The sequence below is a fragment of the Eleutherodactylus coqui genome, chromosome 5 (assembly GCF_035609145.1).
Source record: "Eleutherodactylus coqui strain aEleCoq1 chromosome 5, aEleCoq1.hap1, whole genome shotgun sequence".
NCBI lineage: Eukaryota > Metazoa > Chordata > Amphibia > Anura > Eleutherodactylidae > Eleutherodactylus > Eleutherodactylus coqui.
Window position 1 is genome coordinate 83,456,588 of NC_089841.1, and position 16,946 is coordinate 83,473,533.

The following is a 16,946-nucleotide window of genomic DNA, read 5'->3' on the forward strand; positions in this document are numbered from 1 at the left end:
ACAAAACCGCTGGTGGTGGACTGATGGGGAAGCAAACAGGACAGCAGCGCTAAGGGTTTGGTCCTATCAGCATCGGCGGTTATGTTTGGAACCTCCGGCGCTAATTTCCGCTAGAAAACCGGACAGCAAGCTGCAGCAAAATGTGAGACTGCTGACCAGAAATGGAACGGACCCCTTTATAGTCAATGGGGGTCCGTTCTGCTCCGCTTCATTCTGTCATGGGACGGTATTGTTCGGACATGGGGTGCCGTTCTCCTGCTCCCCGAACGCTAATGTGAAAGGGTCCTTATTTTGTTATTTTACAACATTTTCTGCCCTCAATCAAATTTTTCTTTATCTTGGACAATCTCTTTAAATTAAACTATATAAAAAACTAATTTTTATTTTATTTTTTTTGCAATATAACTTGTGTTTCAACAAGAAGTGTGAGCGGCGCCTCTGCGGAGGGTAACGCGCGCCCACGGCCATGCGCGCCACAGTCCAGTCAGGACCAGAACTTCCTTCTGCGCACGCGCGGCCTTCCAGCCGCTCTGGTGGCGACGTCACCGCGCCTGCGCACTGCAGTTTCTCCTGGTTTCAGTTACGTCTCCTCCTCCTCTGGCTGTGAATGTGACCGGCAGAGGCGCCTCACCGCCCGCACCTACCTCCTCTGAGCCCCGGCCTCCCTCCTCCTCCCGTCTCCCCGGCATCGCTTGGTGTCAGCGGTCCTCCTTTTTCAAACAATAACAGTGTGTGCCCCCTGAGCGCGGGAGAGAGCGGGCAACTGGCAGCCGCAGAAGAGGGCACCGGGGCGAGGAGGAGGGGGAGGAGGCGGCGGCATGGCAGCGAGCTTCGGCAAGATCCAGATCGGGATCTATGTGGAGATCAAGAGGAGTGATGGTGAGTGAGATCCCCATTCATTCTCAGGGGCCGCCATTGTGCTGGAGCCTCCCGGGGAGGCGGCCGCTGGATGTGACAGGACTGAGGAGGATGCTGGGGGAGGACAGACCGGGGACAGCTGGGGACGGCGCTCACACAGGCTGTCAGATGGCGAGGAGAGGCTGGCATGGGTGCAGGGAGCCCACCTGGTACTGTGGGGTGGCCGCGGGCGTACTGCTGAGCATGGGGGGCATCGGAGATGCTGCAACGTAGGATGGCCTGGGCACAGGGTGGCAGCTGAGGATTGGCCAGGGATACCTACCTAAGATGCCGCAGGGTGGCAGCTGAGGATTGGCCAGGGATACCTACCTAAGATGTCGGAGGGTGTCTGCCGGGGATACCTACCTAAGATGCCGCAGGGGGTCTGCCGAGGACGGGCCGGGGATACCTACCTAAGATGCCGCAGGGGGTCTGCCGAGGACGGGCCGGGGATACCTACCTAAGATGTCGGAGGGTGTCTGCCGGGGATACCTACCTAAGATGCCACGGGGTGTCTGCCGAGTTCTGGCCGGGGATACCTACCTAAGATGCTGCAGGGTGTCTGCCGAGGTCTGGCCGGGGATACCTACCTAAGATGCCGCAGGGGGTCTGCCGAGGTCTGCCCGGGGATACCAACCTAAGATGCCGCAGGGGGACTGCTGAGGACGGGCCGGGGATACCTACCTAAGATGCCGCAGGTGGTCTGCCGAGGACGGGCCGGGGATACCTACCTAGGATGCTGTAATGAGTGGCGACTGGGATGCAGGGTGTCCTGGAACCAGGGGGTGCATGCCCGGTGTCGGTCGGGGATACCTACCTAAGGTGCTACAGAGTTAAGCGGCTGGGTGCTGGGTGTCCGCCTGGATGGGCCAGTGATACTTACCTAAGGTGCGCAGCATAAGATGGCCCGGGCCCAGGGGGGCTACCAGTGACTGGCGGGGGATACCCACCAAAGATTAAGTGACGTTAGTTGCTTGTGGCGCCCTTCTAGAATTGGCCAAAGCATGGGATGTCCGCCTCGGACTGGCCGGGGATACTTATCTAAGATGCCACAGGGTGCCCACCTAGGACTGGTTTGGGTTCAGCGGTGCAGCTGGGTACTTACCTAAGATTTCACAGTGTGGAGTGGTCAGGGCACAGGATGGCTACCCAGTATGGTGGGGGATGGGGTGGCCGACCTACGACTGGTGATTCATGGGGTGGCCAGTTTGGACTGTAGATTACTACTTAAGATGCCGTATTGCGGGATGGCCACTGAATCTGACCGGAGTGCGGAGAACCCATTACCCCATGCTGCGTGGCACAGGGTGCCCACCTGGCAGGAGTGAGGGTATGGTAGAGTGCTACGTCCTGGAACACAGTGATGAGGGTTCATATTTGGGATGGCTGGAGCCTCTTATTTCTGGCCTGGAACTGTCGGTGACTCAAGTCTACAGATTACTGCCCTGGTGGGACAGCCGCGGCCCGTGGGTATGTGGGCCTGCATGAGTAGAGGTTGGGTCACCGCTGGGTGAGCTGCGAGGTGTATGTTGTCTGTCTTCCTAGCAACCGGCTGACAGACGCTCCACCTGGTTGCCGCAGCGATCGGCTTTCGTTAACCCATTGCTCCCCGGATTGCGGCGTCTTTGTCTAACCCACATTATTCATCCTTTTTTTTCCTCTTTCCTGCCTCGTTTCGCAGTCGTTGCACATGCAAGTCAGCGCCCGTAGAGACCCGTCCTAATGATCACTATTAACCCCGCGCGGTCTGTGCTGCAGTATAATCTGCAAGCCGTCCGTCACACCAGCCCCTTTAAGGACCGGCTTGTGCGCCCCCCTCCCCTCCTGGTTGGATCCATCCTGCCGTATGTGCAAGTGGTGGATTTGCAGTTGCAGCACGTTGCGGTGACACATTACGTCCCCCTCCTCTGCATGTTTTAGGTTATCATTGCCACAGTAACTGGGATCACTACAATGAATGACTTAATTGTGTCAGTCGACTGGCTGCGTACGTTACAACGCTGCGCGGCGGGCGGAACGTTTATCTTCTGCTGGCGGGGCCTCCGATTTTTGGGTGCAGAACTGCATGTTAACCCCTTCGTGACCTGCTGCTAATACTGTAGGCTTTTTTTTTTTTTCTTCAATGGGATTGTAGCTGGCGTCCTGGAAAGAACAATGCCAAGACCGGTAACTAGACCCCACGCTGCCGGCCGAGGTCATATCCCCCTCCCCAACAAGGGACTGAAGCAGAGCTGCTCCTCCACGGGGTGTGCAGTGCACTGCATCAGGATGCCCGGCCCTGCCTACTGATTGGTCCGCCTCTCCTACCATCCTATCGGTGGCACTGCATACAAGTGCCAGGACTTGTTGCTATGGCCAGATTGAGGGGGGTAACGCCACGGCTGCATACGTTACAATGTCTGTCACTCTGAAAGTTATCACCGATAGTCCTCCGCCATTATACGCTCTTTACACTTAGGCAATGTGTCATTTATATTATATGAGGTCACAAATCACAGGGCTGGCTGGGTGATGATGCCCGTGTCCTGCAGTATGTCAGGGTGTCATGTATTATAGGGCACACACCGCTTAATAAGAAGGCAGTAAAGTCTGCTGACTACCGGGTGAACTTTTATTGCACAACTCAATTGACGAGTTTAAAAGTTTCTGGTCGTCTGATTCATTCATTCTTTCTGCCCTCGTCTGTAACGTAATGCAGCTGCCCATGAGGATGCCAGCTATAAAATGAGAACACTGATCTGATTGGTGGTTCTGGGTATTAAAGGAATAATCTGGGCTTTTATTGGGGGGCACTGCTCAGGATCTGGAGGGGCAGATCAACTATTGATAACCTATGCCGAGCTTATGCAAACCAGCAACCAGCTCCTCTGCAGACGCTGCCACGGACCGGCTGGAAACCACAACTGATGCCCATCACCGTTAAAAGCCTTCACTCTTTATCAGATGATCCAGACATAAAGAAACAAAGGACTTGCGCCGTCCTACATGTTTCAGGCAAGCGTGTTACCCTTAATCATAGACCTATGATTAAGGGCAACACGCTTTCCTGAAACATGTAAGGCCAAATTCACACAGCCCAAATCCGACCCTGTGTCCAGCCGGTGACCCCTGTGTACCTCTCCGGATCCGTATTGAGGATGTGCGGCCTGTACAGTACAGATTATGCTGCGTTGTAGCGGATTCCGCGACCTTTGTGCAATGATGATTGTGGAAGGGCCGCGGATCGGAAGACTTCCATTGACTTTAATGGAAGCCGTCCGCGTGAAATCTGCGCTGGAATAGAACATGCTGCGATTTTTTTCCCTCCACGAGCGTATAGAAATGGCATGTCCATGGGCAGTATTCGCTGCGGAACCCTCAAGCAGACGCCCGCTCCGGATTCCGCAATGCAAATACGCCCGTGTGCATTCGGCGTTGTTTCTTTGTTTGCCTGTCTGGATCATCTAATAGAGACTGAAAGCGTTTAACCCACGATGGACTTGCTTCATTTTCCTATCTTGAGCATAGTTTATAAATAAAGACCGGAATACAACTTTTAGGGTGACTACCCACTACAGATCTTATTCACTGTGAAATTCGCAGCATTTTTTCTCTCCAGGGGTCTATGGGACTTGTTAAAATCACGATCGCGCAAAATCGCAATTTCGCGGTAAATTGCCATTTTGCGCGATCACGATTTTAACATTAACAAGTCCCATAGACCCCTGCGGGAAAAAAAACGCTGCGAATTTCGCAGTGAATAAGAACTGTAGTGGGTAGTCACCCTAAAAGCCAATTCACACCGGATGATCATCCACCCAATGAGAGCCCGTACCCAATAACTGCCTTATGTAAATACATCCACCGATTGGACGAGAAGAACAGATCTCCCGTTTGTGATTGGTCGAATCCTTTAGAGAGAACCTGTCACCACCATAAACTAAGCTCTAGTGCTGATAGGGCAGATCCAGAGGAGCTCTATGTAGGTTTTTATACTCGCCCGACGTCCAGTTCCTGGCTGTCACCCACAGGTGGGCCTTCTCTCGGTGTATGGGGGCGCTTTACAGCTCTGGTTGGCCGCGATCACTGTCAGGATATGATCACAAGGTGTGGATCCATACCAAAAGTCCACATGTTATGCTGCAAAAACCGCATCAAAAACCACATCAAAATCCACAGCAGTTGAAGCAGTTTTAGATGTGGATCTGCCGAAAGTTCCACCATTTGACTTGAAGGAATGAATTCAGCTGCCGATCTGCACCAAAATTGGTGTAGAAATCTGCAGCAATGGTGTCGTTTTTGGCATGGAAATGGTCACTAGTTTTGGATTTCTTGCCCCCGGCTCGGCCTCATCCACTTTAGTGCATTCAGGATCTGGATAGAGTTCCTTTACCATCATAAATTGGAACTTGTACAGACACTGTATTTCATGTCCATACTGATTCCTTAAAGCTCGTATAGCACCACCAATATTCTACATCGGTGTACAACTATATTCCACTAAAGTCACAGGTATTTCGGGCACAGAGCAACCATTTAAAATCTAATCTCCATCATCACAATAGGTCTTTTTGTAATAGAGTCACTGTAGCCGGTCTAGCTACGTTTTTCCTGTTCTATTTGTCACGTGACCCTCCACCCAAAAATATCTCCCCTTCCTCTGACATCTTGTTGGCATTTGCTGCTTCTTCCTCTATCCATAGTCTTCCTCATCCTGTGAGCAGTGCATGATGGGAGGACAGGTAGAAGCACTGTGCTGTATGGCTCATGTGCAGTTCAGAGTGCCGGAAGCTCCTGTCTGTCGGTTTCAGCAGCTTTCTCTTAACACTCTTAGGGCTCCTGCCCACGGACGGATATGTGCTGAGGAATCCGCGGCGGGCGTCCGCACCGTGGATCCACAGCAAATAGCGCCCATAGCATGCTATTGGAAATCAATTCTTCCTGCACGCTTGGGGAAACCAATTGCGGTTTCCGCAAGCGGTGGAAAAATTGCAACATGCTCCATTTTTTTGCAGATTCTTTGTGGACGGCTTCCATTGACTCCACGACCCCTCCGCAATCACATTGCAGAAAGGTTGCGGATACCGCTTCATTGCTAGGCGATTATGTGAGAAAAGCAGTAGTTTAAAAAATAATCTGTACTGCGCCTGTCCAGCGAGTTGGGCGGGCCATTCGCAGTACAGGAGAAGAAGAAACTAACCAGGTACGCTGCTGGCAGAAGTTCCACATGCGTGTGGGTACAGGGGGCTAAATTGAGAGGCAGGGTGGTGCTGGTTAAAGGGGTTGTCCCGCGCCGAAACGGGTTTTGTTTTTTTTTCAACCCCCCCCCCCTTCGGCGCGAGACAACCCCGATGCAGGGACGTACAGAAAGCTTACCGGAGCGCTTACCTTAATCCCCGCGCTCCGGTGACTTCTATACTTACCTGTGAAGATGGCCGCCGGAATCCTCTTCTTCCGTGGACCGCAGCTCTTCTGTGCGGTCCATTGCCGATTCCAGCCTCCTGATTGGCTGGAATCGGCACGTGACGGGGCGGAGCTACACGGAGCCGGCATCCTGCACGAAAGGCTCCATAGAAGAGAACAGAAGACCAGGACTGCGCAAGCGCGGCTAATTTGGCCATCGGAGGGCGAAAATTAGTCGGCACCATGGAGACGAGGACGCCAGCAACGGAGCAGGTAAGTAAAAAAATTTTATAACTTCTGTATGGCTCATAATTAATGCACAATGTATATTACAAAGTGCATTAATATGGCCATACAGAAGTGTATAGACCCACTTGCTGCCGCGGGACAACCCCTTTAATTGCAGGATCGGTCTGGGCGGAGCTACTGTGCTGACTGGGGGACCAGATCTATGCATGCTGGCAGTTATAGGTAACCGTCTGTTGTGTTTACTGTGGAAGTGATGCAGGTAAACCCAGCGGCAGATCGGTGGCTGCACGGGGCGAAGAGGAGGGACCAGGGCGGCAGATAAAAGGTGCAGGGGCCCCTACTTAGCTGGACCTCTTAGATTGCAGTATTTCCAATTTGTGCCTAGAAAAGCCCTTTAATGAGGTTTTAGAGAGGCTGATATTATTTTCTATATAAGTCCTCCAATGACTACAGCAGAGACACAAAGGGTAAAGGTCAATTTACACAAACAGATAACCTGCTCTTAAAGAGGTATTCTGGAGATTGAGTGCTAGAAGATATTCTTCATGCTGCATAGGGTGATAACATGTCATTATACAACATAATGGTTTAACCCGGAGCTTCCCCTGCTTAGTTCCCCATTAGTATCTAATGATCACGACTTGTACACTCCCCTTTTACTGGTCAGTCTTCGGAATACCCCTTTAACAAGCGCAGACCAATGTTCTAGCAAGTCACTTGGCACTTCCATTTACATGAAACAATTGGCGCCAGTATGTTGATACAGACTGACTCTCAAACGATCAATTTGATTATTTTTGGCGGGACTTGTGGGTTTTCTTTAGTGTGTGTGTGTGTGTATAACATATACACACACCATGTAGGCTATTTATACCACCTGAATAATATTATAAATATTTATATTTTGGAGAATTAAAAAGTTTAGTGTTTTTTTTTTTTTTTTTTACTTGCGCATATGTATTGGTGAGACATTTGTTAAATTAATTTTAAAAGTGGTGACAGATAACCCACAAGTACCTTTATGGCAGCACACCCATTTGCACGAGGAGATGTGCTACCAACAAACTATTTTTATGTCCACTTAAAGGGAACCTGTTACCACTAGAGATGAGCGAACGTGCTCGGCCACGCCCCTTTTTCGCCCGAATACCGCGATTTCCGAGTACTTCCGTACTCGGGCGAAAAAATTCGGGGGGCGCCGTGGCGGCACGGGGGGTAGCAGTGGGGAGTGGGGGGGAGAGAGAGAGGGCTCCCCCCTGTTCCCCGCTGCTACCCCCCGCACCGCCACGCCTCTCCCCGCCCCCCGGTGCCCCCCGAATCTTTTCACCCGAGTACTGAAGTACTCGAAAATGGCGGTACTCGGGTGCGTAAGTACTCGAAACGAGTATGTTCGCTCATCTCTAGTTACCACTTATGAGCAGCATAAACTAAGTTACGGTGCTCATAGGGCAGGTCCCGAGGAGTCCAGGGATGTAGTTTTTATACTCGCCTGGCTCCTGTTCCCACGCTGTCCACCTGTGGTAGTCGGGCCAGTGGACTCCTCTCTGCAGGCTGGGTATGGGCACTTCCATAGAGAATAGTGTGTATGTGCATGCACAGCCCGCAGAGAAGAGTCCGCTGGTGCCGACTTCTACGGGTGGAAGAACGGAGAGGCAGGGAGGTATAAAAACTACGGAATTGGGCCCTGCACTGTGAGCACGGTAACTATTAATTTATGGTGGTGACAGGTTCCTTTTAATCTTTGGGGCCTCCTCACCCCTGGCTCATGTACATTTCTCTTCCAGTTATTTTTTTTTTTACCACTGCTGACTCTGAAACCTGGGCTGTCGTTGGAGTCAGAGTCCCATTTTGGGGTGCAGTCAGAAATATACCAAGTCCTGGTTATAAATTATATTATATATATATTATATATTAAAATACAAAATTTGTTGCAAATTTCCTTTCATAGGAATTTAGGAAAGTTTTGAAATGTCCTATAAATGTATGTTTTATTGCTCTAACCCCCTATTTATCAATAGCGTTGATAACTAGGACGTGGAATTTAGGACGCAGTGTGATTTATATTATCATAATGGTGATGGAAAGCCGGATGTTACCATTTTAATACAGAAGATATTTCACTTAAAAACCGAGAGTCATATATGATGGAGTCGGAGTCTGGGAAAATTCAGAAGTCTGAAGTTTTGCTTAGTGACTCCACAGCCCAGTCTGAATCTAGCTTTGGGTCTATGAGAGGCTCTGTTCTTTCCTCTGCCAGCTCTGTCAGATGTGTTCAAAGTGCTGATTCCTCATGGGCGGTTCTGTTTGGTTTTGGGAGGAGTCCTTTTCTGATTGGTTGAAATTTGTCCCCTGTTTGATAACGTCAGACTACTCCCTCAGTGGCTCTGCCATGAATATAAGTGCCTAGTAATGCTGTCCTCTATTGGGAATTGCCATGTCATCAAGTTGACTTCAACCTGTATGGCTACTTCTCCAGCAGATACTCCTGTTTTCCCTGAAGGGCCTGATATTCAGTATAATGCATCCCAGTAACTAAGCGAGCCCTCATTCAGTCTGAGTTGTGTGGCGGCACTCGGAGGGTTAATGCTGTGCCTGTCGCCGGTTGTGCTTATGACTTACAGAACAGAGCCGCTGTGTTACTTATCTGGTCCTTGTAATGTGGGGGACGCGGCCGGACGTGTAATGTATCGCTTTGTCTCTATACAGTGGATACATGTGTGATCAGACACTGGCAGACTGCAACCACCTCTGGGATTAAAGGCTCTTTTACACGAAACCATTATTATTCAAAAAATCGTTCAGTCCAGATGCAGCCAGCGATAAATCACTTACTTTTCGTTTGTTCATCTAACGCAAGACTCGGATTCATCGACGGCTCGCTCACTTATTCAGCTCCAATAGCCATGTGATACAGCGAATGCGAATGACTTATCGTTTGAACGATCCAATGACGTATCTGCCCGTATAAACTCTGACATCGTTCGCTCGTTAAAACGATAGTCGTGAGGTGTAAACGGACCCGAAGTTACACCATCCCAAGAGCCAATCGTGGCCCAGCATTACCATCAGTAGGTAATGACCCAGTAATGCAGGTTGGCCAGGAAAGCATTGGTCCAGCATCACAATTGAGCGATCATGATTGATAACGTCATCCGTGTAACGGGAAACCGCACACTTTGCACTTGGAATTTTTGTCAGAGGATGTGACGTCACAGGCGTTCGGCAAAGCGCCGCGATTTTCCTTTCGCTTCCGTCCACAGCTCCCGAGTCATATACATAAGCAATTTTTTTTTTGCCCCACGGTGCTGGAAGGAATCGCGGCATGTTCTATCTCTGGGCGTTCCCTCGGAATGCATCGCCCATTATGTTTAGTAGAGCCGGAGAACACATCGCACAGCGATGCGAGGTTTCACTATTGACAAGACGCCATGCATTGTGTTTTCCAGACCTATTGAAAGCAATGGGCATGTCGCGATTTTTCCCAAACCGTGATGCGATTGTCGGAAAAAATCTGTCATGTATATAACCCCGTTCAAAAGAATGGGGTTCATATACGTGCGTCTCAAATCGCACGCATCTCACATGATTTCCTCTGCCGTATGAAAGCGACGCAAGACGGATGCTGATGCAAGTAAGTTGTAGGAGCTGTGGGCGGAGCTAAAGCCAACGAGCCGTATGCATGCGGGAACTTTCTGGCTCATTCACACAAGCGTATTTGTACCGTGTTTTACGCGTGCAATTTTAGCGCAGGTAATACGTAGCGAATAGAACCCACTGATTTCAATGGGTTGATTCACATGAGCTTATTTTTTTCATGCAATGTGTGATTATGTGAAAAAATATGCCGCATGCCCTGTTTTAGTGAGTATTGCGCACCACAATAGGCCAGTGATTGCACGCAGCGCATATCACTGGGCTCGTTTGTGTATTTGCGCACACAAAATCCTGCAGTAGCAGGCAAAATAAGCAATTTTTGGTTGCAGAAATACACAGCATATTTACGTGATCACAATGCGCTTATACCCATGTGAATGAGCCCTGAGGCTGGGTTCACACAGGGCAGATTTGCCGCGGAAATTCCCAGCGGAATTTCGCTTCTGCAAATCCGCCTGCGGCCGCTAATCCCGCGTTTGGCCAGCCATGGGGACGAGATTTGTCAAAAATCTCGTCCACACGGGACGGACAATCCGTCGCGGCAAAGCTGGTGCTGTGGTGTGGATTCCCGGGATGCAGTGTGTCAATTTTTTTTTCCGTTGCGGCCTCGCTTCTCTCTATGGGAGAGCCAGCCGCAACGGAAAAGCATGCAGTGAAGCCGCTCCAAAACCCACGTCTAAGTGCTGCGGGTTTTGAAGCTGCACTTATCCTGCGGAAATCTCGCGTTTTTTCACTGCGGCAAAACTGCTAAATTTCCTCCAGGAATACGACCCCAGCCTTAGGCCTCATGTCCACTGAAAAAATACAATCCGCGCAGAATCTGCCGCGGATTTGCTTTAAATGGCATTTTTTTGCATGCAGATATCCGCACACATTGCTATCAATGGGATAGCAATGTTGCCGATCCGCGCGGATTCCACGGCAAATGGAGCATGCCGCGTTTTTCTCTCCCGCGCATGAAAAACACAATTCTTTTAAAATGCCATCCGCGGGTGCAAAAATCAATTTAATGGACCGCGGATGGCAATGATTCCCTATGGGCAAAATCCGCCGAGAAATCCGCAATTCCATTTACCCAGTGGACATCAGGCCTTAGGCCTCCTTCCCACGAGCGTGACGTGGTCCGCCGCGTAATATTACGCAGTGAAGCCCGTCACGGCGCCCCCCAGAGCCCCTATACTTACCTGCGGGAGATAGCGTGAAATCGCTTCCCCGCCCACCACCGCTGCGTCACCGCCCACCACCGCCGCGTCCCCGGCCGTGTCACGTGCACGGCCGGCCGTGTCACGTGACGCGGCTGGCCGCGTCATTTGGCGTCATATGACGCGCAGCGGTGGGCGGGAAAGCGTTTTTTCACGCTATCTCCCGCTGGTTGCAGCGGGAGATAGCGTGAACGGACGGCTTCCATTGACTGCAATGGAAGCCGTCAGTGCGTACAGCCCGTCCTCACCCGCAGAAAATAGAGCATGCTGCGGGTGAGGACGGGAGAAATCGCGGTGCGTAATTCCGCGCTGGAATTACGCATCGTGAGCATTGTGCTATTAGGTTCAATAGAACCTAATAGCTGCGGGCAACGCAGCGGATTTTCGCCGCGAATTACGCGGCGGAAATCCGTTCGTGGGAAGGAGGCCTTAGTCTTTGTGTTTCCTGTTTGCATGAGCTGCTGTACATCAGAATTAGTAACACAGTATTAGTATTGGGCTGAAAAAAGACACATGCTCATCTGGTTCAGCCCATTCACCCACCAGTGTCCCCAGTGTTGATCCAGAGGAAGGCATCTTTCACACAAGCGTGGTTTTAGCGCGTTATAGGTGCAAAATACTGGCATCTAACAAAAATAGAACATGCGACTGCAAAGCTCGGATCTGAGGTTTGTGCTGCGTGAAAAGATGAAACCTGACCTATCATTCGTCCGAACTGTGCTGGAGTTTCCATAGACTCCTATGGGAGCTGGATAATACGCACCTCTGATCGTGTGAACGGGCAATTTCACAGCTAATTAAGCTTGAGACCTAATAGCTGGAATTCACCCGAACTTTAGTGCAGTATAGCCGCGATCTTTTCACGCGTCTATATCGCGCTTGTGTGAACACGCCTAAAGGCAAAAAACCCCAATGAGGTAGAAGCCAATCTTCCCAATTTAAGGGGGAAAAAAATCCTACCTGACTCCAATCTGGCAATCGAAATAATCCCTGGATTACCGACCGTTTTAAGTAATCAGAGATTATAACGTAATATTGTATCGCCCAAGAAAGGCATCCAGGCCCCTCTTGTACTCTTTTAGTAAGCTCTCCATTACCACGTCCACAGGCAGAGTGTTCCATAGTCTCACTGCTCTTACTGTAAAGAACCCCCTTCTTTGTTCTGTAGAAACCTTTTTTCCTCTAGACATAGAGGGTGCCCTCATGTTACTGTCACAGTATAATAAATGATGGGAGAGATCTCTGTATTGTCCAGTATTAAACGCTTTGGAAAAGTCCAGCTACTCAAGATCCAATGACTCACCCCGTTCCAGTCTAGAACTTACCTCCTCGTAGAAGCTGATCAGGTTGGTTTGACAGGAGTGACCCCTTATTAACCCATGCTGATATGGAGTTATCAGCTATTTTCCTTGAGGTCTGTCTATCACATTACTTTATTCCCATAAAACCCGGGGTTGTATGCCATCAGGACCTGGTGATTTGTCCACTTTAATCTTTTTAAAGCCAGCTGCACACGAACGGGATCCCGCACCAGAATCTGATCCTGTGCCTGACCGGTGACCCCGCATACCTGTCATTTCTTGTCGTGTGTAGGCGGCCTTCTGTACTGTGGATGGTTCGAGCATCGAGCCGTTGGACATGCGCAGTACAGTTTTTTTTTTTCTTGCACCATCGCTAGGTGATTAAGCCGGTCCCGCAACCTTTCTGTAATGTCAATTGCGGAATGGCTGCGGGTCGGATGACTTCCATTGACTTCAATCAAAGCCATCTGTGTGGAGCTTGCACGAAAATGGAGCATGCTCTGATCTATATATATTTTTCCTCTGAGAGCGGAAAATTGCAGTCACTGTCCGCCCGTGTAAGTGGACATGCGGATGCTCCATGAGTTTGAATTGTAACGGAATGCTGCGGAACGTCGGAGCGGGAGATGATCGTGGATTCCGCAATTAGAACCTGGTCCTCTGCAGACGGCCTAAGACACCTCTGCACTTCTTCCTACGTTTACTTTATCACTCTATCTCATTTGACTCTTCATTTACCTGTGTGAATACACTGGAGAAATAAACTAATAGATTTGCTTTCTCCTCGTCACCCTTTACAATTTTTCCAACATTATTTATTAAAGGGCCAGCACTCCCAGTACTAATCTTCTTACTATTTTATAGGGTTAGTTTTACTCTTTGGCAAGAAGTTTCTCTGTCTCCATCTTTCCTGCTTTTTACATAATTTATTTTTTTCCTTTATGGGTTCTTAGTGCTTCTTCTCCGCCTTCTTCTTTTAGTACTTTAAACGCTTTCTTTTTGTTTTATTGATCCCTTTACTACTTTATTGAGTCACATTGGTTTTCTCCTATTATGCCGGCCCTATTGAAAGCAATGGGAGAACTCCACAATCCTATGCTGCTGTCAAAGTGATGCAAGGCTGGTTTTCCATGAAAACGTCTGGCATCCACGGGATTTTCACATGGTGAGGAGCGCGATATGGAGGGAGGGGGGGGGGCGGATTAACGGCCCCAAGTTGCGCTCGCTCCTTGTGAAGTTGGCCTAACAGATACAAAAAAGGTAGTTGTAACGCTCCCTTAGTTTCCACCCATCAGCTCAGGGAATACTAGTACTAAATGCAGGTTACAAGTCAGCTAACAGCCCACAATAGTATTATGGCTTGTACTCGCGTGGCAACTTATTCTGGAAAGTCATCTGCAAGCACAGGCACACTTTCCATGCATAAATGTATTTTGTCGGCTTGTCACAGAGCCTAAATCTAGGTAAAAATGACCATACGGGACCCGTGTGCCATCAGCATAACGGCACGGCTGACTTCTGGGAGCTGAAGGCAAGTAGCAGTTCCATCCTATTTTTAGGTCAGCAATTAAGGCATGCTAATTTAGCGTTTTAGCTACATTGATGAAGCGATGATGGCACTTTAAATCCCGTATTATCCGCTCGATAACATCTCCATCTAGTGCAGTTCGGGAACATCTTGTCGCAGCTTTGTACTGCAGCCAGACATCGCACGCCATCAGTTTGGCTTCAACTTTTACAAGGTTCACCATAATTTTGTTAGTAAATTGTAATCTATCTGATGTTTGCAAAATCAGGTCACCTGTAACAATGCAGCCCTGATTACTTCTATAAATACATGTTTTATACCATTACGTCACCTGTATAAACTTCAAGAAGAAAAATCTGCCTTTCACCACCCATAGTATGCATAAGAGAGAACAGGGAAGTACTTGTATGTGGAGCGTAGGGGCTGGGTGTGATAATGCTACATACTAATTAGCCAGGAGAGAACCTGTTAGATCACTGACACTCACAGACCAGCAATTCATTATTTGCCTCATGAATCTGTGTTATGGTTTTGCCTCGTGTTTGTCATTTCTATGGCATTTATGGCTGTAATACTTTTTGGTTTAATAAGACTAATGTACCAGAGCACTGGCTAATATGTGGAGCCATTAGACTGCTGCTTATCCTGGGTGCCCTTGCTGTAGGGAGCCTATGGCAATGTAAGAAGGAATACAGCAGTGTAAAGGCACCTGGTGAAATAAGTGGATGTCCTTTGTTTCTTAGGAGTAACAGGAGCTCCTGAATGGGGGATCAGCTGGCTATATTTGCTAATAGGACACTTGATTGGGATGTGATAATCTAAGTTTATCTTATAACCACAACCGCAGTACAGGATTGCTTCTCTCCACGCTCCAGGATGTTGTTGCCAAAGGAAATGGCCAACTAGTATTCACTTGAAGCATTACAGCTTGACTATTGAAATCAATGGTTAGTCTATATAATGAATACACGGATATGCCGAGTCCTCCACTTGGAGAGCTGCTTTACTAATAGCAGGGGTTGTAATGCATGGAACAGTCTCCCATGTTAAATTTACTTGTACTAGCAGGATGTATGTACTGTAGAGAGGTTATATATCCTTTAACCCCTAAAGTACCAGGTCCTTTTGGGGGATTTCACCCATGTGGTGGTTTTACTGACCTATTTTTTTTTTTCGCCCCAAAGTGTTTTCTAAACCAAAGTTCAGAATCCTCCATGCACAACCAAAGCTAAATTTTGAATTCCAGTGGCTTTCTGCTACCAAGGAGCAATGCATTATGGGAGCTCACGTGTTACAGTATTGTTATAAAGTGAATTGTGACAGAATACTGTAGATATGCTGCCGTTTCCAAGGACACCTACAGAATTTTGTAACCAATTTTGTATATGGAGGAAACAATAAGGCCTCATGTCTATGGGCGGGTCAGAGCCCACAACGGAATCCAACATTGACCTTGCCCTCGGCCGAGGGCCCCACGTACGTGTCCTGGTGATGGTGAGCGGTCTGCAAATCATGTACTATGAGGAACGGTTAAAGGATCTGGGAATGTTTAGCTGGCAAAAAATAAGGCTGAGAGGAGACTTAATAGCTGTCTACAAATATCTGAAGGGCTGTCACAGTGCAGAGGGATCAGCCCTATTCTCATTTGTACAAGGATAGACTAGAAGCAATGGGAGGAAACTGAAAGCAGGGAGACTGATGAGATATTAGACAGTGAGGGTGATGAATGAGTGGAACAGGTTGCCACGGGAGGTAGGAAGTTTTCCTTCAATAGAAGTCTTCAAACAAAGGCTGGACAAATATCTGTCTGAGATGATTTAGTGAATTCTACACTGAGCAGGGGGTTGCACCCGATGACCCTGGAGGTCCCTTCCAACTCTACCATTCTATGATTCCTTTTTCTGTACTTCAGATGTGTGTGGAAGTGCGGGCCGGTGCACATGCGCAGTACATTTATTTTTATTTTTCAAACTCCTGTTTTTCCTCGGAATCCGCGGCTCGTCCGCAATGTCAATGGAAGCTGTCCGCACTAAAATGGAGCACGCTGCGATTTGCTTTCTGCATGAAGAATCTGGAAAACAAATCCGCATGTGTAAATTCAAGTGCGGATGCCCATGCTTCCCTATGGGCGGCTTGAACTGTGGACCTTCCGCTCTGGTGACCCACACAGATTCCGCAATTCTAATCTGCCTGTGGACATTGGGCCTAAGGGGTGATCGAAAATGGGTATAAGATCAGACTGTGGAATATCTACAGAGTTTGACATCTTTTTATGGACCTCTGTAGCACAAGGTGAAGTAACTCTTAGTTTTTAATGTGCTTTTTATTATATACTCTGTTCTTCTCTTAGGTCGAATTCATCAGGCCATGGTAACCTCTTTGAATGAAGACAGCGAGAGTATCACTGTGGAGTGGATTGAAAATGGGGACACGAAAGGAAAAGAGGTAATGCTGGTGTTCTTCAGTTAGTATGTTTTACTGATGTAACGCAGTGGTTTTCTCTTTTGGGCACTTTCCTCCATGTTTTGGTGTGAGGGATTCTTAATGGTTTTACTACTCATTTTCTGTAGCTGTGCATGCATAATAGATTATACAGCCCGGAGGGCAGGAAATTGGGATCACTATCCTAAACTTGTGCATTTGAACGCCTAAATTTAATCGGGCTTCAGGAAAACCTTGTAGGCTTCGCAAGTAGGAAATAACCCGGTGACCACGGTTTTCTTCCACTAGCTT

General features: G+C 48.7%; 1 protein-coding gene across 4 annotated transcripts in view; it reads left to right on the forward strand.

Moving 5' to 3' along the window:
* The first annotated feature begins 580 nt into the window (after positions 1-580).
* The window catches only part of KIF2A (kinesin family member 2A), a 47,639-nt gene continuing 31,273 nt past the window's right edge, over positions 581-16,946 (forward strand). For all 4 annotated transcript variants that reach the window (XM_066602782.1, XM_066602785.1, XM_066602783.1 and 1 more), the window contains exons 1-2: positions 581-879; positions 16,564-16,658. In XM_066602782.1, coding sequence (XP_066458879.1) covers positions 819-879; positions 16,564-16,658 — 156 coding nt within the window. In that variant the 5' untranslated portion in view covers positions 581-818. The remainder of the gene's footprint in view (positions 880-16,563; positions 16,659-16,946) is intronic.